At 38.6% G+C, this 24,098-nt stretch overlaps 1 protein-coding gene across 2 annotated transcripts; it reads left to right on the top strand.

The window, feature by feature from the left end:
- The first annotated feature begins 282 nt into the window (after positions 1-282).
- Positions 283-21,196, top strand: KATNBL1 (katanin regulatory subunit B1 like 1). 2 transcript variants are annotated; one of them, XM_072865064.1, is made up of 10 exons: positions 283-424; positions 8,673-8,800; positions 10,417-10,457; positions 10,832-11,114; positions 12,535-12,653; positions 12,835-12,885; positions 12,970-13,059; positions 13,629-13,718; positions 14,147-14,240; positions 15,828-21,195. In XM_072865064.1, the coding sequence occupies exons 2-10, from the start codon at positions 8,687-8,689 to the stop codon at positions 15,858-15,860; spliced, it is 915 nt and encodes a 304-aa protein (XP_072721165.1). In that variant the 5' UTR covers positions 283-424; positions 8,673-8,686; the 3' UTR covers positions 15,861-21,195. The 2 variants fall into 2 exon arrangements, with proteins under 2 accessions (XP_072721165.1, XP_072721166.1); XM_072865065.1 differs by lacking the exon at positions 283-424 and adding an exon at positions 673-912 and having other exon boundaries at positions 15,828-21,196.
- The last annotated feature ends 2,902 nt before the right edge of the window (positions 21,197-24,098 follow it).

Below are 24,098 nucleotides of genomic sequence, written 5' to 3' on the forward strand. Positions count from 1 at the left end.
GCTTGAGTTAGGGCGGCTGGGCAGCCTGGGCGCCAGGGCGGAAGCAGACGTGCCCTGACTCGCGACCCCGCTAAGCACGGAGGCAGCGGCCCTAAGCAGCTTATCGAGCAGCCCCGCCGGAGCAGGCAGGCGGGGCGGGGCGGGGCGGGGCGAGACGAGAGGAGAGGCGAGGCGAGGCGGCGGCATTCGCCGCCGGCGCGGCGGGCGCGCTCCCGGCCCCTGGGAGGTGCCCGCGGTGCGGCCGCCAGAGGGCGCCGCGTGCCCGCGCCGCGCGGCGCGGCCGGTGGGGCGTGGCGCGGCGCGGCCCAGCATGCAGCGCGGCGCCGTTTGAATGGCGCAGGCTCCGGGAGCTGGGCCCCGGCGGTAGGTCTCCGTGGCTCCTCCTCCCCCTCGGTGTGGCCCGGCCCGGTACCATGAGCAGCGGGTGAGTGAGGGGGAGGGTGAAGGCTCTCTGGGCCGCGGCCGAGAAGCTGGCGCTCCGGGCCGGCCGCGGGCGGGGTCCCTAGGGGCCGGGGGGCCCCCTCTTGGCCCGGAGCGCGTCTCCGGCCGCTGAGAAACCGGGGCGGGAGGGCTCTGCGGCGAGGCCTTCCGCCTCCCTGCTTGCCGCCGGCTCTGGCGGAGTGGGGCGGGCGGCGCCGTCCGGGCCGCGCTCTGCCTCGCCGGGGCCAGGTGCGGCTCCGGGGTGCCCCGCCCGGCGTGCGGGGCGGGGGCTGCGGGAGGGCTGCCGCCGCCGGTGGGGGAGCGGGGCTGCCTCCTTCCCGCTCCCCGCGCGGTGGGACGCGCGGCGGCCTCTGCCAAACCTCCCCTGCCCGGCACCCCTGCCTGCGCCGCTCGGCACCCCGGAGACCTCGGCTGCGCCGCTGCGGGGGCACCCCCACGCCCACCGGCCGGCCTGCGGCACAGCTGTCTTCGGTACTTGCAGTCTCTAGCGAGCGAGTTCTGGCAGTTTTGTCTTTTTCTAAAATGGTGGCATCAGCCACAACTCAAAGCAAGCGTGTGCAATAGTAGATAAATGCAAGGAGAGTAGGAAAGGTTTTAGTGCTGCCGAAAAGGAGGATGACAAGCTGGGTGTGAGGCCTGCTGATGGATTTTATTCCCTGGGTGTGACAGATTCCAGCGGGAAGAACGGGGGGGGGGGGTGAGGGGGTGGTGGTGGAACCTTCAGATACTTGAAGATCAGATCCTGTATTAATTACTTTGTTAAAAGGCCTTCAGATTTTTTTCTTCTGCTGTTGTGCTGGTGTAGTTTGGCATGTTGTTGAATGTAGATCTAAGATAAAGAAATTCTGGATAGTGAGATCTGTTAAGGAGAGAGATTGGGAGGTAGTTTTAGAAACTTTTTGTTGCTGTTACTGTAACATGCTGTGCTTTGGAGCAAGGTTAAGTCAGTTTGCTTAAAAACAGCTTTCTTCCATATTTTCTTGGAACATGAATTTCGCTTTTCCCACTCCCCTGGTTTTTTGTTCCTTCTATTCTCTGCCTGTAATCAGGGAAGGAAAAAAAGGATAGTTACCCATGTTTAGTAGAATTAAAGCATAACAGAAGGCAGGTTAGTGCCTCTTTGGCCTTGCTGATTGGAAAGAACAAATTGTTCTAGTCAAAAGCTGTCACTTTAATTTCTTATTATCAGTGCATATAGCTTTGATTAAAATGTTTGTATTATTATTTAATTGAACTCAAGTTACCATTTGGTTGAATTCCTAAACTTTATAACTTAGAAGTTCATTATAATATCTTAGAAATAATATCATTAGTGTATTTTATATGCATATATTAAAAAAATCATACATGTGAGTATGTGATGCATATGTATTATTATAGTAGTGTGTATATACTCTCACCCAGTTTTGAAGCTTCCCTTTTCAATGTATTTCCATTGAAATAATTTAAGTAAGATTTTTTTTTAAAAAATTGTTTTGTGTGTTGGTCCCAGGTAAGGAGCTTGTGTATGAATTAAGGCTTTTTAAATACTATAAACAGACCACATTCAATAATAGAAGTGTATTTAAGGGTAACATAAAAGAAGTCATGTGATCCCAAGCTATGTGAAAGGTAGTCACAGACTATGTTCAGCCAAGTGGGGATGCGGTGAGTACCCATGCCTCCACTAAGTTTGGAGCTTGAGGCATTTTTCAATATGTCTCTCTCTGGGTTTGAATTTAAAGTTCTTGTTGCAGGTTTTTGAAGCTGTTTGAGTTGAGCAATGAATAGAAAAAAAGTACTGTATTTAATTTTATGAGTAGTTTCTTAAACCTTGTTTAAAATACTAATGTGGGAGCTTCAGTGTATTGGATCTTTATTTCCTATATAACAAATCCCAGATAATTTTAATAATAGAACTTTTCCAACCTTACTATTCCTGGAGTGTTCATAAGTGAAAATCAACAGGTAAAAGCATCTTTTCATTAGTGAAGGATGACTTCAGAAAGGACTAGAACACTGGCAAGTAGTATTACTTTATGGCAGCTTAACATATCTGTAAATGGTACCTCCAGATGCAGAAAACTGGGTACTTGTTTATTTTATTTTCTAGAAAAAAGTATTTTTTTCCAGAATGTGCATAAGGTCCAGCTATTAGACTCTTAGGCTAGCTCCACAAGGAGAGCTAATTCACACCTGGATTCATCCTCAGTAAACTTAACCGAACCCTGACTTGTGGTCATTTTCAGAGGTTTGTTATGACTGCTTGTGCCAGTGGGCCACATACAAATTCCATCTGTAAGAGTAATAGGAAAATGAGCTTAAATTGTAGGAATAAGCTAACTTACTTTAAGTAGTTACTCAAATAGTATTTGTCTTTACTGCAAATTTGATATAATTCCTGTACCTTTTGTCCACACATGAAACTTTAAACTGGAACAAATGGCTTGACAGGTATAGCACGTTAAAAAATTGTGTCTTGCTGGCATATAAGACATACTCTTTATAGTGTTGCAGCAAAATTTTGCATTAACATACTCCTTAAAATCTTGAACTCCACTTTTTTTTTTAAGATAATTCAATATTTAATACCTGCTGAACTGTCAGAGCACAAATTACTAAAAAAGGAGGGTTTTTAAAAAAAAAAACTGTTTCATATTCAAAGGGTGTGGAAGCCATCTAAAACTGAGACAGATGGATTCTGTAACATTTGTCAGAGTTAAAATGAAAGGAAATTATGCCAAGCTTGCAGAATCTCTTCTACATCATAAGATAGTGCTAATTTATTTTTGTAGACAAATTACACTTTTGGAAGTAAATTTGGAATAACCATTCTTGGAAGTTTCTCATGAACATTTTAAATCTGTTAATAATTAGTGAAATTAGTTGACCATTACTGATTCCCTGATGTATACGTATTTTGAATGCTTTCAAAGCATGAACTCCCCTCCTTGGGGAGTAACAATTAACTCTTTCATCTGAGTCTAATATTGTCAACCTTGAACTTGCACTTGATTTAATATCGAGTGGGAGAGAATCACCGGAACATCTGTGATGGTTAGTGTATGTGGAATGCTACAGCAAAAAATAGCTGTTAAGAATTTGGGAAAAGAGTAGGACAGGAAGAAAGTTTTAAAGAGTATTTACTGATGACTTAAGAAATCTAGCTATTTTACATTTGCTTTGCTGTCATGCAAACTACTCCAGTCTGTGTTCTGTAAGAAATTAATGTTAATACATGTGTAGATTACATAACACACGAAGAAAAGTTTGTCCCTCTCTGGGGGCTGTGCCCAGAATGTAGGATGATGGGAGGGAGTGGCAGAGTTTGTTAATACTTGCCTTTGATAGATAGGCACTTGAAAGCTTTTTAGTGCTGACTTTCTTTGCTTGATTCTGGTGTGACTTGAAGAGTTGTATTGCATCTGGGAGAGATCAGAGTTAGAAAATAGCAGTAGAGCCATCAACAAAACTTTGCGCAGGTGCTGTATATTGACTGTGGGGACAAATGAGCTGACTTATCAGGATATATGGCTGCTGTTACTCTAGTCCTTCTGTTTCCTGGAAATTGAGGGGAATAAAAGGGGGGAGGAAGGAGGGTTGGCATCTGCTATGAGAACTCACCCATGGGATGCGGGAAATTGGTGGAATGTGAGCCTATCATCTTAATGAAATTGTGCATCTCCGTTCAGATTTGCAGTCTACTTTGTTACAGTTGTCAGACAGTTTAGGCTTGTATGATGAAGGGCTAAGGCAGAGCTGAAGGGACTTGCATTCTATCCTTAGTTTTATTTTTAAAATTTTGTAAAGCAAAGGAGTTGCATTGGCCTTAATGAAATGGTATAACAGATTGTTCTGAACAAACACAACTAGCTGTACTCATCACAAGGGAATAGTCAAAAATTCAAGAAGTTAAGGTATAAGTTGTTTGATCTCATCTAAATTAGATACTAATGCCAGTTTAAAAATCCTCCACATATATCCCAAAATAACAGTGGGTGGTAGTGTCTAATTAGCTATCCCTAGATGATATCTGATAGTAGATAGGAAGTGAAAGTTGTAAAGAGCCCTCTAAAGTGCCTTTCATCCTCTAGCATTCATCTTCTTAATTGCTGGCCAGCTAGCATTTTATCATGTGTTACTAAGCTTTTGGAAGCAGGTTTCTTGAGATGTGGACTAAGTTTATTGTAGGAGTATTAGGTTTGGATGCATCAGATTCTTCTGCTTATGTTCTGCTCTGTGTCTGTGCTACCTGGATTGTGTTTCTGTATTTAATCACTTTCAGTGTATTTCTTTTTTATGAATTTGCACAGTCTACTCTGGAACCCATGTCAGCATTTGGGTCAACAACATCCTGTGGCAAGTTCAGCTTGATGGTAATTTGCACAAAGAGCCACCCCCTTTTGTTAGTTTTGAGCTTTTGTTCAGCTAGTGTCTTTTGCCCCTTCATTCTTATATTGGGCAAGACAGTGAACAATCTCTATGCAACTTTTCCAAGCCATTCATTTTGTAGGCCTTTGTCTTATTTCCTCTCTCTGGTATAAGCAGCCTCTTTTCCAGACTGAAAAGGCCTGATCTATTCAATTGTTCATTGTATGGAAGGTATTCCATACCTTTTTTTAACTTGCCTTTTGTCTGAGCTCTTTTTTACTTTACTCAGAAGTCTTTTGGGGTTTTTGGTTTGTGTTTGGTTTTGGGTTTTTTTTTTTCTTTAAGGGAAGAGGACTAAACCTGCACTCAGTATTTGACATACAGGCACAAATTATTTCTATACACTGTCACAACACTGTTCTGTTTATTTTTCTAACTATTTATTGATCCATATGGAGCACTGAGCAATCCAAATGATGTAAATTAAACTGTCATATATCCAGATCTTGTTGTGGATGGCAATTATTAACTGTGATTCTATATGGGAACCCAAAATTTCCTCACGCCTGTGGGCACACAGGCTTTGGTTTGCATTAATCTATAATCATTGCTTCTGCTTATGTACTTCACAGTCCTTATCTAGTTCTTCAGTTAGCCCTCATCTTCAGTGTCTGGTATAATTTTGTGTTGTCAACAGTCTTTGTCATTTAACTACTCATCTCCTTTGTGAGGTAACTTATGAATATATCAAACAGCATAAACCAATGCAGATTTTCTGCAGGATTCCTGTGGCAGCCTTCTTCAGTGTGGGAACTGTTTAAACAGTTTATCACTGTTTCTTAGCTACTTCTCCATGCAAAAACTTTCCCTCTTATCACTTGGTTGCTTAGTTTCCTCAAGAGATTTAAGTGAGGGACTTCTGGAAGCTGTTTGGAATATCAGGTAGACTCTATCATTTAGCTGTCCTTTATCCATGTTATACTACTTTATATTCTCAAATAATTTCATTAATTTTGCAGGGAAAGACTTGCCTTCACAACAGCCAGGTTGAATCTTTCCCAATGTATTATTCGTTTGTGTCCACTAATTCTATTCTTGATTACATTGTTTACTAATTTGCACAACAGAGATGTCAGTCGGGATCTTCCTTGAGGCCATCTTTAAATACTGACTGTATTTTCCACACGTGATTTCTTTAGGTGCTTTGTCTGCTCTAAGGGAGAGGTTCTGCACCTTGGTTAACACCACAGCTATTTCCTTATTGCTTACATTTTCACTGCTGCTTCTGCATCATCAGAGACCCTCACAAAAGAGGTTAAACTATGGAAGCCTCTCTGAACTGTAGGGCAGTGAACACAGACATAAGGATTTTACTTCATCGGATGTTCCTTTATATCTCATCATCTGTTGGCCTTTTGGGTTTCTGTTTCCAGTCTGTAAAGAAAGAATTGATAGTTCTGTTGTCTTTTCCTGTTTCAGCTGAGAGGCTAGGGGGCATTATGTTCTTATATCAAATTTGTCAAAGTGTGTAATTCTCTTCATTTTTTCTCTTGGACATGTTCAACTTTTTGTAGGGAACTTCTTTCCCTCCAGGATAATATCTCTCCAGTTCAGATATCTCCAATTCAGATATTTTGACATATTATCTTAGGCTCTTTAGAGCCCAATATTAAACACTGGTATGCTAATTGAGTTTCCTTGATAAGACACTTCTTTCTAGCCTTCTGATATTTTACACTTCTCTTAAGTAAAAAGCATTCTAGTTTAACACTGCTGTCTTATGTTGGAGATCAGATTCTTGCTAACTGCTTAGCATGAAAGCGGAGGATAGTTTGAGATCGTTTATTAAACAAGCAAGTAAGGAGAGGTCACTCTTCTGCATGAAGAATTGTAAGCTGTCAGTGTGTCACAGGAGTAGTCGCAAAAATGATTCTTCAGGAACAGAGATTATGGATTTTTTTAGCATCTGACGGGATGATTCTATGGGGTTTAGCTCTGGTGGTTGCAGGTTGGCCTCCCTGTTCTTCTGGAGTTTATTGCTTTTCCCTCAGCAACATTCTCAAACAGGGGATGCAAAAAAAATCAAGTTTTTTCCAAGTCGTCCTACCTTTCTGCCTTCATCATTAGCCTGAATATAAGTCTGGATTTTTTCTAATTTTAGGGTTTTCGGGTTGGGCTTTTCTTTAAAAGTTCAGTTGTTTGCCTTTGTGTTGTGCTCAAAGTTCAAATTTTAATGTACAGCCCATTTTGAGTCCAAATAGTTGTTTTAACCGCTCTAATAAGCAGAGGAGTTGTTGTTTGTTGTTCTTGTGGTTTCTTCTAAACTTCAGGGAAAAAATACTTTTTTACTATTTATTTATAAGCCTGGCAACTGGAAGCCTTGGAAGCATGGAGTGCTCACAAGGTGACAACTATTCTGTCACCATCCCATAATATGCAGGGAAAGAGTCCAGTTAATGAACCAGTCTTAAGCCAGCCTTGTATCTTGAAAAGTATGGACCACCATCTGTTAAAGGTCTTGCCCTAAATAATGCTGCCATTCACAATGCTTGCTTAAGTTGTTGGTCTGAGGGCTCCATGTTCCCATCTTACAGGGTAAGGGTTTCTGTCAGTAAACCTTCCCTTTTTTTAGGGAGATCTCAAATGAGTCTTCAGTACTGATCCAGTTCTAAAGAAAACTGAAGCATTTGAAGAAATTTTTTTTGTTTCCACTGTATCCTACAATATGGAATTTAATATGCATTATGTGGAGAATACACCTACTTTGTTTTGAGCCTGCCACCTGTTTGTTTTATTTGATGGCCTTTAGCTACTGTATTGAAAGATCTTCTGTGGCTAGTAAGCTGTTTCCCATCTGGCTTTTTCAGTGCTCAGTGTCTTAGTGTTTTAAATCCTGAAGTTCTTAATGTGGGATAAACCTGCTACATAGAGGAAAAAGGATAAGACTGTTGGTACTAAAGGTGGAGGGGAGAGATTGGGGCACTCATGTTGGGACCAGAGTTCTTCCATTTAGGGGAAAAACAGTAAAATTAGAGCAATTGTTTTTTAAAAGTAAGGTAGGATGTCTTGATAAAACTTTTTAAGAATAGCGCTCCATGATGATGTAGTTTGTGAGTCCAGTCTCAAGCAATGGATTTTCTGAATCACTTACACAAAATGCAAAACCATATGTAGAACTGTCTCAATCTTGGTTTTGATTCTTGTAGAAATATTTGCATACTTCAAGACAAAGTACTTTAGACATCTTCTTACTGGTTAACTGTGGAATAAAGATTTTTTTTAATATGAAAAATAGCTGAAGTTATATGCTAAGAAAAATGGGCAGGGGGGTGGATTTGCCAATGAATTAAGGGGAGATATTTTGCTTCCAGTGTTTTACCTCTGATATTTTTATGAAGTTTGCCTTCTTCCTGAAAAACAGGGATTATTTTTACTTAGCTGCCTTTCCTCACTTGGAAACAGTTGTTGGACCAATTATTTTTCTCTCGGTGGCAGATGAAATTCATAATGTGAGATGTGGAGGAAAGTGTCTCCAACTGCCTTATTCTTGTGTGTATGGCACCCCTCAGTGCAGGTGTACTAAGCTGGTCTGAAAACAAGATCTCTGCCTCTGTTTCTTCGGGGGACGACGACTTGTTTTTGTTCCTTTTTTTTTTTTAGAAAACTAAAAGGGAATTTTGAAGTGCTCATCAGCATGTTACTAATGATAAGGCCTCCAGCTAACTTTTGCTAAAAGATGATGTCTTGGATTATTTTGGAATATATTTATGGAACATCTTGCGAATAGTTGAACTGTTTTAACTGGTTTTGCCAGCTGCATTCGAAGAAAGTTGACTGAATGTTTTAGAAACTATAGCTAAATGTCTTTCCCTTGAAAACAGGGATTTGAGAGATTATGGCATCTGAAGCCCACAATGTTAGAAAACAGAAAGTACTGCATATTGAAGGTCGTCCCATTGATCTCCCCAGAAAAAGAATCTCTTCTTCCACTAAAAAGATCATGAAGGAGGTAAGTTGTTTTGGTTTTTTTCATGTCCTCTGATGAAACTGAAGTAAACATTCAAACAAGTCCATAGTCCTGAGCAATCTAAAACTAGAAGCACAGCACTATTGGGCATTTCATGTTCAGATGTGCAATAGAACTTTAGCTTGAACAGCGATTATATTATGAAAACTATGCATTACAACAGGCACAGGCAGTGGCTACACAGATATGTGCATCATATGGTCCACGTGAGCAGTCGGTACTGATATGGTTTTAATCACGCCTACTTTTCTGCAGTCTAGCCAAGAGCTGTTTCAGTAGAGGAATTCTATCATCAAAAAGTTCTCTCTTGCCAAGAGAGCTACATGGCACAAGTGAGAGGTGGGGTAGGTGAAATACCTGCATTGAAATGGACCTGTCATCTTGTTATCATATAGCTTGATCTACCACATTGTCTAGTAATGTGTACTTTTACTGGATTCTTGCCAGTCAGAAACATTTTCTCATAACCTCTTACCTGTGTTACTAGCTGAAGAGTAAGTAAGGCAGTGGAGTACAGGGGAAGCACTAGGGAGGTAAACTTACTGTAAGATCACTTCAAACAGTGGTGAAGATGCCAATATCTTGTATGTCTGTTTATTGAAATTATGGATTAAAACCCACATGATTTTAGGACTTGGTGTTACCAAAAAAAGATCATAGCATTGTTTTGCTGATGTGCACAACATAAATGTTAACAGTAGTATAAATTTTCAAGTTGAAATGCCTGCAGTATATGAGCATAGTACCTGTTTATATGAAAATACATATTTCTAACTTGAGCATCTTAGTGCTTTTTTATTTTTAATAATTTGTTTACTAATGAAAAAGACCAGAATGTCACCATTCAATTCATCTTCATTACATGAAGTTTTAAAACATTGAAGATTACTGTATAAAATAGTCTTTAGAAATTCGTCTTCAAATTGTGTTGCTTAATTTTCAAAGATTTTGCTAATCTGCGTGGCACAACCTTGAATGAATTTTGTGGTTCCTCTGGGATATCACTGTTCTATGCAGCGTAATTGGTATCAGGGTGCTAATCTGTTTCATATGAATGAATCCAGGATAATCAAGCTGGTGTTGTCTACAGCAGTCTTGATTTTTTTGTTGTTGTTGTTGTGCTTTGGTGGGGAGATGTTCTGCTGTCATCCTTCCCAATACTAGCATCTGCTGTATTATGGGCCCTTAAATGTATGTATGAGACAAGTAATGCAATTTTGCCATGATTCCAGTGGGCTTTTTATATTAGTCACAGTTTTTAGTTTGCTAGTAACTAAAGAATCTGTCTCTGATGTCACAATCCCATCTCTTGCCAAAGATACCCCAAGCCTATAGCTGACCATGGTGACCGTAGCTGACCTCTCCAAGGACAGCTGTGGCAGAGCTAGTCCATCTATAGGTCACTGTGAAATACTTGAAGATTATAGGAAGGCTCACGTAGCTGTGCTTTAGTGCAGAATAGGCAGAGTGGGTGGAAGGGAGGGAATATGTGATAAACTTAGGCCATGGTAAAGCAGGACTTATTTTTGACAAACTGTGGGAGTGTTTGAGCCTTTTCAGTAATAAAACTTTTTTGTTCTCTCTTCCATTTCTCCCAGGGTAAGAAATCTCCAAAACAGCTGGCTTCATACACAAACAGGTAGGAGGGCTATGCTGTGTAGAGTCTGAGTTTCAAGTGAGAGGGAGGCAGGGAGGAAGCAGCAGTTTAAATCTATTACAACACCCAAGCAGACACAAATGGAAGATAGGTCTTAATTTTACTGACAATACTTGGTTCTTGTGTCCACTTCCATAATAATGAGTCTCTGCATTAATAAAGGCAGAAGAAAAATATTGGTGGTAGCTCTTACTTCTGATAACCCAAATGTCATGAAAGTATATCTCTGGGATAAAATGTTTTAAGTAACCTGCAAGTTGACTGCTGAATTCATAATGATGTATTTTAACTTAATAACACAAAGTATCAATTAAGTTTAGAGCAACCTTCACTAAAATACTGCTTTATTATTGCAGAATAACAGTTGGAAAAACGGTGACCAGTCCACTCTCTCTTTTCAAAGTAGTATATTGTAAAAGAAAAGTTCATTGTTATACTCCAAAGCCTTGCTACAGAAAGAAACAGTTCCCTAAATCTAGGGGCTGTGACATGGCAAATAAAGAAAATGAACTGGCTTGTGCAGGGAATCTGCCAGCAAAACTGCACAACGACAGTCGTACACACTTGCTGAATTCTAGTGACTCTGGCTCATCTCAAACAGAAGGCCCCTCATCCAAATATAGTGGATTTTTTTCAGAGGTAAGTAGAGTTTAAAGAAACTTTAGTTTAAAATAAAAGTATTCCTGGTAGTTTCTTTGTGTGGTTAGCTGTGAAAGCTTTCAAAGATATTTTCTTAACATATAGATTGGCTCGGGTCTTGTGATTTGCAGTCTTTTTCTGTCAGTTTACAGTGATACAATTGCCAACGGTAGTAGTCCTGCCAGTTTTCCTCATGTTTGTGTCAGCAGAATCTCAGATCTGCCAGGCTAGTCTAGGTTGAAATTGTACCAGCACCAAAGGAAAACATTGTTTTGACCTGGTTAGGTTTCATGAACTGGCATAATGCATGGCCACATGCATGTTTATGGAAGTGTGAAAGTGTTAGTGTATGGATGGGAATACGCTAGTGAGGTAGGATAGGACCATTTTCAATAGCAGTATCAGCTTAGCGCGTACGAAACTAACTTAAGTGTTTGTATAAGACTGTGTTTCTTGTTAAGATTGCTTGATGAAACTCAGTGAATGCTTGCAGGGCTTCTGAACCTGGCTAAAAGGTCAGATATTTAAATGAAACAGGTTTTGTGACACTGAAGGCCATTTAAGTCACTTAATTTTGAAGTTTCTATTTCTGTCACTGAAGATGTTTGCTACCCATTGAGGCTTGCAGGTGTTTAAAGTGGGGCATGGCAGGGAAGATAAGATCGAAGACTTATCACCATGCTGTCTTTTCATGGTACTGTAAGTGTGGGCTGCCATAAAGAGAGAGCCCTGAGAGTCCAGTGGGCTGGAGGTACAAGTCTGTGGCACTCTTGCACTCCATTGAATTTGATGGTTTCAAGGAAGGAGGAGCAGAATAGCTAGAATAAAGAGGTTGCAGAAAGAAGGGTAAAGAAACGAAGCCTGGGGAAGATGCATCCTCTGAGAAACTAAAGACCAGATCGCTGGCCACAAATGACTGTTTAACTGGTTTGAGAGATGTGAGTGGCTCTGCAGTGTTCATTCCAATCCAAGATTTTAATAAAATACCTAAACTTCATTTAAAAGAACAAGCTTTTTTAGAAATCAACCTTTTCTTCAAAGTTCAGAATAATACATGTAATTACTTGTGTCTGAATTGTTGAAGTTCTCAAAATTAATAAGCATCTAAGTAAAAAGTTCTCAAAGTTGGTGAGAATTATAGGCTGATGCTCATAAATGCTCTATCTAATTATTAGATACCTCTCTTTAGGTATCTACAGACCTTATTCTTGTAGCTTTTGGGTAAAGTAGTCTTAATCTATTTGTGCCTCCTCCTAAGGGAAATTTGTGTTTTTAAGGCCATTGTTAGCTGAATTTCTAAAACTCATCAGCATACAGGTAGGAAAGTATATCTTCATATACTAAATTACTATATTAGAGCAGCTTATCGTGTTGTTGCTGGCTACTTGTAAACTACTTTTATATCTTCAAAAATATACAGGTTTCTCAGGACCATGAAACTATGGCTCAAGTTCTTTTCAGCAGGAATCTGAGGCTGAATGTAGCTTTAACCTTTTGGAGAAGGAGAAGTATAAGTGAACTGGTTGCCTACTTAGTGAGGTAAACTGAGTGTCTCTTATATTCTTAAAGTGGTAGCAATCCCAAATAATGCTGCAGTATTTTTAGGGTTTCCTTAAATGTTGTAACTTTGTTCTACTTACTCTTTAAATCATAGTGGAAGCATATACTTCAACCTATGCTCTACTAGTAACATTTCTGATTTTATTCTTAATGTTTCTAGGATACAGGATCTTGGAGTAGTAGTAGACTGCCTTCCTGTGCTTACAAACAGGTACAGACAAAAAAAAGTGGGGGATATGAATCTGCTATAACCACGCTGAAATTCAAGCACTTCTGAAACATCTTGGTTTTTAAGTTTACAGGAAGAAAAACCATATATTTCAGTTGGCTGCTGTGTAGATCTTTTGCCTTTAGTGAAATCACTGCTTAAAAGCAAATATGAAGAGTAAGTATCAGTTTCGGATGTTTTCAAAACACTATTACTTCCTGGCTATGCAGTGCCCTAGAAATTAATGGTATTTAGTCCTCTGACTCTTGTTCCCTCTTTCCCCTTCTTCCAACCCTGCCTTTCTTAGGGAACACCTACCTGAAGAGGAGCTTTACTGTCAACCTTTCTCCTTTAACAAACCAGTGGTGCAAAAACTCTTTTCTGCAAGGTTAAGAACATGGCGGGGACTGGCTTTGCCCTTATGCAGGTTTATTTATCCTAAACAGAAAACCAGAATAGTGCTGAGGATTTAGTATGCTTTATAGTGTGAAATCAAGGCAAAGTTTCCAGGCAAAATACCTGAAGAACATCTACTTTTTCAATGAGAGCTTCAGTTTGCCACTTTGAAATTGAAAACATAGGCAAGTATTTAAACTTGCCAATTTGTCTAGATTTTTTTCTTCCAGAATAGAAAACATGTTGCTTTCTAAGTTGCTTACCAATTTGTCTTGGCACTTTAGCTGACCTGTAGATATTGGAGCGGGAGGAAAAAAAATAAGCATAATGTATAAAATATGTTGTTACAGATATGTGATAGTTGGTTTAAACTGGCTTCAGGCTGTCATTAAAAGATGGTGGTCAGAACTATCTGCACATACAGAAAAGGCAGAGGATGGGTGAGTATAGTATTGGGAAATATTTAAATGCGTTTCTGTAGCTTATTCCATCTCAATCTGTTTTAACTTTGATCAGTAGGAGCGCACCTTATCTACAAAGGGGAAAAACATATACTCATAATTTGAAAGTAAAAGCTTAAAAGTACTTAAAATACATTATTGTGTTCTTAAGACACAGGTGGTATTTGGAAACTTACTTTAAGGATTGTCATGTTTTTGCTTTGTTTTTACTGGTGTTTTAATACATGTGGAATATAGTCATATCAGGGGTTATCCAAATGCTGTAGAAGTTGGATCAAAATTTTTCTGATATTGTGGCCATATCTATCATACAGACTAAGTCTATATGCAGTATTAATCATGTATTTCAGTCAAAGTTTACTGAAATGTAGTATCTATGTTATAAAGTGGTGTTCATTCTTTTTCAGAAATATTCATATTTTAAAAAAACAATTAAGTGGATTATGGGAACAGGAGAATCATCTTACTCTGGTTCCAGGATATACTGGTAATATAGCTAAGGTAATCCAGTTCCAGTTGTGTTTAGTAATGAACATAGCTGTATCACTTGCAGTGTTCCTCTCATTTGATGTTATTTACACTAAACTATTGATGGATAGAAACACCTTTACTTTATTTTCCACTAATGCTCAAGTATATTGCACAAATTTTACAGAAGTCTGGGGTGTATTCCCCAAGCTAATAGTAGTGTGGTTTAGAATGCTAACAGTGAATTTTTTATCCTTTTTTCTTTCTTTACAGAGAAAGCATCTCCTTAATAATAGAATAGCTAATGGTAATAAGCCTTAAAATTGATGTAAAAAAGGGCCAAGATGAGTAGGTAGACTGTGAAAGGACAGATGTTTTCTCTGAAATCTGCTGTACCCATTGTTGTAAGTGTAATGCAGCATGGAGAATCTTAGCCCAGCAATGTTGTTGGCATTTGCACGTCAGGGGACTGGGGCAAGTGACAACATACTAAATTCTAAAGCTTATTGCTAACCTAATGCTTAGAAAATAAGTTTGTGGAGAACAGAAGAGTGTCTCCATCTGAAGTGAATCCCTATTTGCCTTTCTCGGTACATTGTGGTATCAGTAATATAATGAGGGTGTCTAGTAAATGCATGATTTGCTGCTCATGATACTCATCTCTCTAAACATGGCTTTCTGAGGCTGGGCACCAGGAGTTACACTGAGTGTAACTGAGTTACACTCAGTTACTGTTTTTCACAAGAAACCTCTCCACGTGGCGGGACCTGTTGAAGATAGACAGTGAGAAAGGACTTAAAGCAGACACTTGGTTATGTGCAGGATTTGAGTGAACTTGAAAAGAACTTGGAGATTGTATGCTTTACTTGTATGTGAAGGAGCTTTGGGGAATCTATAATTCTATGGCTACAGAATTTGTCACTTTGATGTATCAAGTAAGTTATTTCTTGTTCTTCTGGGACTGGTGTACACCTCTGACTTCAATTTTGATGTCTCTACAAGGATAATTACAAACTTCTTGCAGAGTTTCAGTCAGCAGGGATAGAGAAGAACTCAGTGCTAACTCCCAACTGGTAGAGCAATGGGAGCTTGTCATATAGACCACCTAGTTCTTCTGGTAGATCAACATAGCAGTTATAGCCAGTGTCTTGTTTCTCTAGGATTCAGGTTCCCTTTCTGTTCATTTGCCTACTTAATGTATATCAGGATAGATGGGTGACCAAGGCCACCTGAACAAGTCAGGAGCAAAAGGAGTAGTACAAGAATGTTGGAGGGATGGAGTGAAGGAATATCACTCTTAATAAACATGTTTCAAATACATTATCTCATGACAACGACTTTCCTGTGCGTGCAGGGAGCAGAGGAAAAACAGACTAAATGGATAGCTTTGGAAACTAACCCCACTGTTCTTACAGGCTTTTTAGTACATAAAGAAATGCCATTGAAAGCATTAATTGAAAGTAATCTTGAAGTTGAAGATAACTTGTCCTGAAGTTTGGCCTAAAAATAATTATTCTTGTATTATGGTCCTGATTGGTTACCCTGCCTCAGACACACAGTTGATGCTACAGCTACAAGTAATGTGACACATACTTTCTCCTTTTTTTTTCTTCCTTCTAGGATGTAAATGCTTATTTATTACAGCTACACTGACATGATTGGGAAACTGTGTGCTTATGTGGTGAAACAATCCCCTAAAGTATCCCCGAAATATGTACTATTTCTGAAAGCCTTTTGAGAAATACTGGCAGAAGAGAACTGAACTGTCAAGCTGTTCAATGAAACCACTAACAAAATCCTAACCATCTACTTCACATTGAAGTGGAAAAATGTCTAGTAGGAGCAACTTTTACTTCAGTGAGGTGAAAGTGCACTATGAAAACTGTATGCCTTTGCTGCATTTGGGATTCACTCAGTTACTAGGTATTCATTTAAATGCTACTGTATTTTACTACAACATCGCATAAAAGAAGATGAATTACACTGTCATGAAGACGAGACAGCAGAACCAGTTAAAAGGAACCAACAAAAGCAATCAGCATTAAGAGCTTTCAAATGTTTATTTCACAAGAAAACTCCAAAATGCACAACTATCTTCCAATTACATTTAAAAAAACATTTGGAATATTCAGTTACTTCTATGTTTTAATCAAATTATTAAAGACAATTTTTGTTTGCACTATTGAGAAACTATACAGCAAAGATGCCTTAATTACTAGCGTTTCAAAAAGCCAATGTGTTAAGATGCAAATAGCTATTATGTTCAGATTGTGATGATAAACTAAATCAGGGTTTCACGTTGTGTAGTTAATGAAACATTGCACATATAAAATTTGTGTATGAAAAACATTATAAATACCTGAAGTTAAGCTTGGATAAACAGTTATTGCAAATGTCAGCAGAATGGTGAATTTATGTCTAACAAATGTTTTTATATTGTATGTGGATTTCTAACACAGTAATCTTGTTCTGTATCATTTAAACTACATGCAAATAAGTAAATATATTAAATGTATCTACTGTTTTTTTCTTTTCAAGTTCATAAAAACAATTTCTAGAATAATCTCTTCCACAGTACTTTTTATCATAGATATTTATGTGTATTGTTTGAAATGTTTACAGCCAGATGAGGCCATGTTATTCAAATCGCACCCTTTATACTACCTCCTTTAAGAAACTGACAAAGAGCTTTTGCAAAATTAATCAAGTTCTAGCCTGATCAATGATGGCAAATTCATACCAACAATAGCATTGAAAATACAGCTATAAACTCCTTTACTGTCCTGTTGCTATCCTGTACTATTTTAATTTAAAAACTATAGCTTAATAGCTCTGAGGGAGTCTTGATTTTAGGCTTGCTATTGCCTTTTTTATTTTGTGATTAGGAAGCATGCTTTTCCATTTAAAACTTATGAAGTGCCAGCTGTTGACTTAAAACATAAATATACATGCACAGCATGTATTGCCAAATAGTCAACTTCTTAAACTAAGTACTTACAAGGGTTGTTTTCATACTGAGCATTAAGCATATGCACTTTTATTGATGTGCAGGAGAAGAGTCTTTTGATAGCCCCAAGTGGTTTTTGCTTTACAAATGAAATAAATGAATTTTAAACTCTTGTAATGGTCAACAGCTTTAGGCCTCTTGTTGCTTCATTTTGTATTTAATTTAAATATCATTATTGCTGACTTCTGAAGGCCAACTAGAAATCTGTCATGAGAACTTGGTGCTTTTGGTTATTTGAATATTCTTTAAACCACCAAAGGTTTTGCACTTCCCAGGGCAGTCAGCTACAGGGGAAGAGTTTCTGGGACATCCCAAAACTGACAACTCTGTGGGACAATCTCGAGATATGCACATAGCCAAATTCTTTTTGCTATAATTGTTATGTACCATTAGAGATATTTCACACTCAAAAGAGTTTGAGATAGAACTTACTACTTTTAAAATATTCTTGCTGTCAATTAAAAATTTAAAGGAACTACAGTATGATGATGTTCTTTTATTACTTCACTGTTCTGTTGAGCACTTAAATGTGAAAGTAACATAAAGACTAGCTTCATAATTTGGGTAGCAGTTGCTAAAACTCTTAGATTATTCCTCAAGTAGAATACTGTAAAGGTGATGGAAACTCGGATCTTATTTTCTCCTGTTTTTTTTAATAGACAAAATGAAGTAACTCGTGGCCGTTTATTTCTGATAATACAAGAAGTAATCATTGTAATTGACTAAAGTGAAATACTCTAGTATTCAAAAATCCAGCTTGACTGTAGATGTAAATACATGGGCTTATAATGAATTCTGCATGTGGCCATGGGTCTACCAAATCGTAACTGTGGATGGTGCTTTTGTTCTAGTGGCAAGGTAAGATTGACTTGAGAATCGTTATTGAGAAATATCTAATAAAATAATGCATTATTTTTAACTGCCAAAAGTTGTATTTTGACAGCATCAATAATACAGTATTAAACATTAAGTCATTAGTATCTGTGCCTTATTTAAAATGATTTTTTTTTACTGTTTTCAGGCAGCTACTAGACTGTAAGAACAGGATTCTGGTCTCCATTATGAAATTATTTTTCTGTCGTGGTCTTAAAGAACTAATTTAAACTATTCATGCTGACATTCAGGCTCAGCTTGTTGTATGCTCTTTAGTTCTCAAATGGCTAGGAATCAGTTTTGCTGTAACAGAATGTATATGTATGATATCTGCTCAAAGGTGACATGAGGAAAATGTCTTAATAGCTTTGTAACTCCATGAAATCCATGTAGTTGTCTCAGTGAATCAAAGAATTAACTTTATGAACAGTCATGTGCATAAATGCTGATCTTTGTGATACTTTCTGAAAATGCTGTTTCTAGGATGTGTCAAAAGATGCAGGCAGAATTAACCCTTTATCATGTATGTTCTTGTGATGCAGAAGCATGTATGTACTTAAGGATGAAGGATGCTTCTGCAAAGCTGTTCTTCATGTTATACCACTTGATACACAGTTAATGTCTTTGAAAAACAGTATGTCTTTTGCCTCAGTGTTCCCTGAGAGTACATGAGGCTGTTTTGCTGAAAGGGTTTTTATTTGAAGCGTGAATTAGGACTTACCCATTCCCTAAACTGAAATTAAAGAAGCCTTCTGGGGAACTGCCTCTTTCTGCAGAGCTAAAAAACCCCCAATATTCTGTTAATGAAGAATCAAAGTTTAGGTATTGCTGATAGCTTGCTGAAGAGTAGAGATGGAAAAAGCTACCCCATAATTAGCTGGCTACAAAGAAGCTAGCATGTCTTAATGATTATGTGTAACTCCATTTTGGAGTTACACCTCTTTTTCTTAAAGAGTACTCTGCAGTGGAATACCCTTGTATCACACAGGTACTGCAGTTCCAGGCTACTTAATAGTGCTTACAAATTGCTACTGGTATTAAAAGAAAAAAAAAAATCATCCCTCCAGGAGCCTGTCTTCTGCAGTGAGATATAATTAAAAGGATCTTTCCTTTTCTGTAGCTGCCTTATTGTTATCAGAGGCTGCAGTTTTAACACTTGGGGTGCAGGAAGAATGGGAGAATAGGAAAGAACAAAAAAAAGTACTCATGCCCTATGTTGAGTGACATCAGCCCCACTGCATTATACCATATGTATCTTAAAGCATGCTCTATTTTCATTTTCTGGTATCTGAAGTAGGCGAGTTTGGAGTTACAGGTCTTTATGCATTTTGCGTTGAAGAGAGAAAAGTTTTGAAGCAGGATGCTACAGTGCTGATTTGTGGTGGTTGGGGTTTTTTTTTTTGTTCTTGAAAGGGTGGACATTTTTGTATGTAGAAACTTGAACGTATCTTGTGCAAAGCTGACATTTTGAAACTAGCAAGTAGTTGCATTTGCCAGTTCATCTTGCCAAATCTTCCACTTTTACAGAAGACTGAATATCTGTCTTAGTGTGGAGATTTGCAGCTATATTTTGTGCCCAGTTTTCTGGTACAAAGGGAAACAGGTGGTTTATAGTCAACTATTTCAGAATACAAAACCATGCAAATCATGCTACTGTTGTGAAGTTATTCCAACTTTTGTACAATGCAAATTCTTTAGTTTATAAACGCCGTTGGTTCTTGTGTGAGGAACTTTATATTGAACTGATGCTGCATTAGAGGAGGGAAAGAAATGAAGCAGTTTTTAATAGCCTTGGTATAAGCCAGACAGCGTAGTTTAATTTTTGTCTTCAGTCTACCTTCCTACACACAGTAATCATTGTAGGCTACAGATAAAAGATTCACTGAGAGAATAGATTGAGCATGCTTGTGGTGTTAGTGCTTATATTATACTTCGTTAAACAATTTATTTTTATTCCGTATTAGTTAAATGGCTTGTTTGCTGTCTTAGAATGAGACTGCAAGTATTTATTTTCTTCCCCTCCCCCACATTCATTCTTCAGCACTTAATGATGTTACTTCTTCCTCTTCTAGTTTAAATATACTGTGAGTTTCTATTGTTAGAAGTGGGGAGAGGAGGATGAAAATTCTAGATAAAACATAAGGCTAGCTATTTAACACTATTCATTTTGAAGCAGTTGTGAAAATTTCCCATTTAAAACTTTTCACACACATTTTGTTAATACCTATTAATTGAAGTGGGCACTCATGGCTGCAAGTTTGAGTTTGAACTTGGTTGGAAAAAATAAAAGTAATTTCACTCTAAATAACCTAATAATTTCACTCTAATAACTCTAAGCTGCAGGTTTGTTTTGGTTTGTTTTTTTTTTTCATTGTGTACTAAGCTGGACTGTGATACTAGCCTGCCATATGGGAGGCAGGAGGTGTAGCACTGACCCTTAATGGGATAGAACAGAAATAATCACGCAGACTTCAACTGTTGCAGACCTAGAATATTTTTGTTTCTATACTGACTAGAGTTTTGTAGTATATCTCTGTATGTATATTGTAGCTGCTGATCATATTGCTATAAAATTAGATTTGCTACTTTCAGGTTGAATGTGGTATGTAGTTGTTCCCGATTCATACAGATCACTGCTTCAATTCAGTCAGTTGTTACCTGGAGCACTATAGTGTAGATGAACAACTAACTGTTGGTTTCAAACATCTGTACTTTGCTGTAACAAAATACAGAGATGCCACGTTCACGTTTTCCACCTTTCTTTTTTTCTTATTCCTTAATTTCAGTGCTTAAAGCCATTTGAATGCCCTTTGGGAAGTGATAGCAGCCAAAACACGTGATAAAAATGCTTTTACAAATATGCTTGTGACTTGCTTTAATACACTTCTGTGAATAATAGTGTTCTGTGAATTTGGGAAGGAGGCTGTTTTCTATATGCATGGGTTTGAAAGAAACAACTAATGGATTTTACTGAGATTGCAACCATTTTCTTGATATGTTTTTTTAGGTAAGCGCTATGTGTATTGTGAAACAACTAAAACAAATGCAAATATCAAGATAATGTTACATTCCAAGACTGCCTGGTCTTGTGGTGTAAGTGTTGGAATACATTAAAGTGACCTGCAGACAGTTTCTAATAGCTCTTGTAATTTATGTTGATGGCTCTTTTTCAAGATGTATTTAATCTACTGAGCTTCACTTTCAAAAAGTCTGAATTATGTTTGGATCTTGCAGTTGCCACTTTCACTCTTGCTTCAGATATTCCATGGATTGAAAGACTTAGTACAATAAGTATTCCAGCTTCAGAAAAATAGCCTGTCTTTTTGTCTTTTCTGACAACAGGCTTTCATAACACCTCTCTTCTGCATGAGACAAACTTATTTTCCACAAGAGTTAGTTAAATCGTTTTTAGAGACACTGTTTCAGAGGAGGATTGCTACATCCAAGAAGCCTGTGGCATGCTTGGTTCTAAATGGAGGAGAAGTTGCACGAAGTCAGTCAGCTGTTAGGAGAATGCATATTTCATTACTATCAAGTTGTCTTATCACATGTGAATCAGCTGTGCTATTATCTACTTAGTCTAGATAAAAGTGGAATGATGGATTATTGGGGAGTTGAAGTCTTAACAACTCTTGGCTGTTAGAAACCAAAAATGCTATTTCCATGCTGATGAAACTGCTACAGTGAATGCAGAAAGGAACTATTTGCTGTGTGCTTGGTTTGGAGAGCAGAAATCTCTTACTTCTTTCTAGGTCTGCTAATAGTACTTTGTCTTGAAGCTAAAAGGTGTAGACATTTACGTGTGTTTGTTTAAAATAACATTAAGCTTCTGACTGAAAAGGAAAAAAAACCCTTGCTGCATTAGTTCATTTCTGGATGACTGCCACCCCATGTTCCAGCTGCAGAAAAAAGTAAATAAATTATAAAAATATAATTAACCATCATTGTACAAGTAGTGGTCAAAGCAGAACTAAAGAATAACTGGGAGGTTCTGTTCTCTGCCTTGTGTTCTGGTAAGTCTAAAACCTTGGCTTTTTTTAGTCGACCAAAATGAGTGATGATCGATGGAAGCATAAGATATAAGAATAAGGTGGGTAGCTGGTTGTGAAGTGAACCCTGCCCACCAGAGCAACTGTCTTCTGAAATTTTCTTAGGAAGAACCTTTTGGTATTTCAAGTAAAAGTCTGAATTTTCTTTTTTTGAAATATGCTACAGTTAGCGTGCGTCCTGCTAGAGAGAGGAGAGAGAGAATTCTGAAGGTTAAGATTTTGAGATCTCCTGCTATTTGGAAGATGGGGTAGTGCTGCAAGTCCCCTCTCAAAATATTTACTGCCCTCTGAGTGTTGGCATCAGTCAGTAATCATTAAAGGGGGTTGAGGACTTGAACACAGGCGAACTCATCAGGACTGTGGCTGATGTATGTATGCCTCCCTAGTTGTCTGTTGGTGTAGGGAGTTGACTTGTATAAATTAAAACTAGGGAAGGGGGAATGTTTTCTTTTAGATATGGTACAAAAATTCCCACCACCTGAGAAGGGTGCCTGTGATAATTGGAGATTCAGGTTTGGTGATGCAGGAAGTCTTCCCAGTCCCGTGTGCCTAATGCCACAACAGCGAGGCACTTTGCAAAGGAAGGCTGGAGCCTTGGTGCTTGCAGAGCAGTCACGTTTCCTCCCAGTTGCTGCTTTTCCACCCCTCTGACATGTTGGAGCACATCTGCTTGGCTGAGTTCCCAGCTCCACATCAACCTTGTCACTTATCCAAGTGAGAATAAAATGCCTTCATATTTGGCACACCTGGTTTCCCAAGTGATGTATCTCAAATCTTCCAGCTTCTCACTACAAACAAAATTATTAGCTTAGTGTCATCGAACTGGGAAAACTTGGAGGCTTATACCTCTGATGAATAACACATGGCAACTGTGAATGCTAGCACTTTGTTTACCCCTTACATTAACACTGGAGAAGCAGAATGATGCACATTAATGCAGTGGCTATTTCAGTTATCAGGTTTAAGATGAAGCTGTTGTGTTAGGTGTGTTTGTGTGTATGTATATAAATGGTTTTTAAACAAATATTATACCAGTATTCTACCAAGTGTTAATTAAAAGTGCCCACAGTTCTGAACATTTAGAAATGGTGGGCTGGTAGCTAGTTAAAGAGAAATGCTGCTTAGAGGTGGGAGGCTTGTTGGTTTTGGGGTGGTGTGTTTTGGTTTTGTTTTTTTTATTCTTCACCCATCTGGCCTCCCCCTCTGAGTACAGGACTTTAAATTTGTTGGTGTCTCCTTGAATTCTCATTTTTGCAAGCTTATGCCTTTTAGGGTGGTTTTCTGACCCCACAGAAAATGATCAGGGAGTTGGACGGAGTGAGGATGTTTACTAGCCTTGTTCACACAATGCTGTGCAAGCACATGTATGCACTCGTTGCTGTGCAGAAGTAACACTTTTACACTTCCTTCTGCACTCCAGTGCATTTATGCTTCTGTTGGTGGCATGTCGCAAGATCTGTAAAGGGATTCTTTCCATCTTGTAACTCTTGATTCAAAAAGCAGAATTAGTTGCTTCCCAGCTGAACAGAGAAGCTTGCTACTACAGCTATAAACAAAAAAGACACACACACCCCACCCCCCCAAAAAAAACCCCACAGACCTGAAAAACTAGAATTCACTTGTCTCCAGCATAAAGTAGTGCTGTGGTAGATGACAACAAATGCTGCCACCCATTTTTCACTAAAAAGGGTACATAAGAATGCCTCTCTGAATGAGGAGTCTCTGTTGTGGATTTTTAGGATTAGTGCATTGCATTTTAGCACTTTACTTTCCAGATTGTCTGAATATTTGGTACATGACCTCAGCCACCTTACTCTGAAGGGCTGTAAATAGGAGAACGCCCTTGGAGCTGTCTTCACAACTAGCAGCTTGCTAACATCATCCCCCTTTACCTTGGGGACTAGCGAGGCGTATTTCAGCATTTCCGTATGCAGGCTTTGGTGTACGTACTTCTGATACGTG

This window comes from Ciconia boyciana, chromosome 6 (genome assembly GCF_034638445.1).
Source record: "Ciconia boyciana chromosome 6, ASM3463844v1, whole genome shotgun sequence".
NCBI classification, from domain to species: domain Eukaryota; kingdom Metazoa; phylum Chordata; class Aves; order Ciconiiformes; family Ciconiidae; genus Ciconia; species Ciconia boyciana.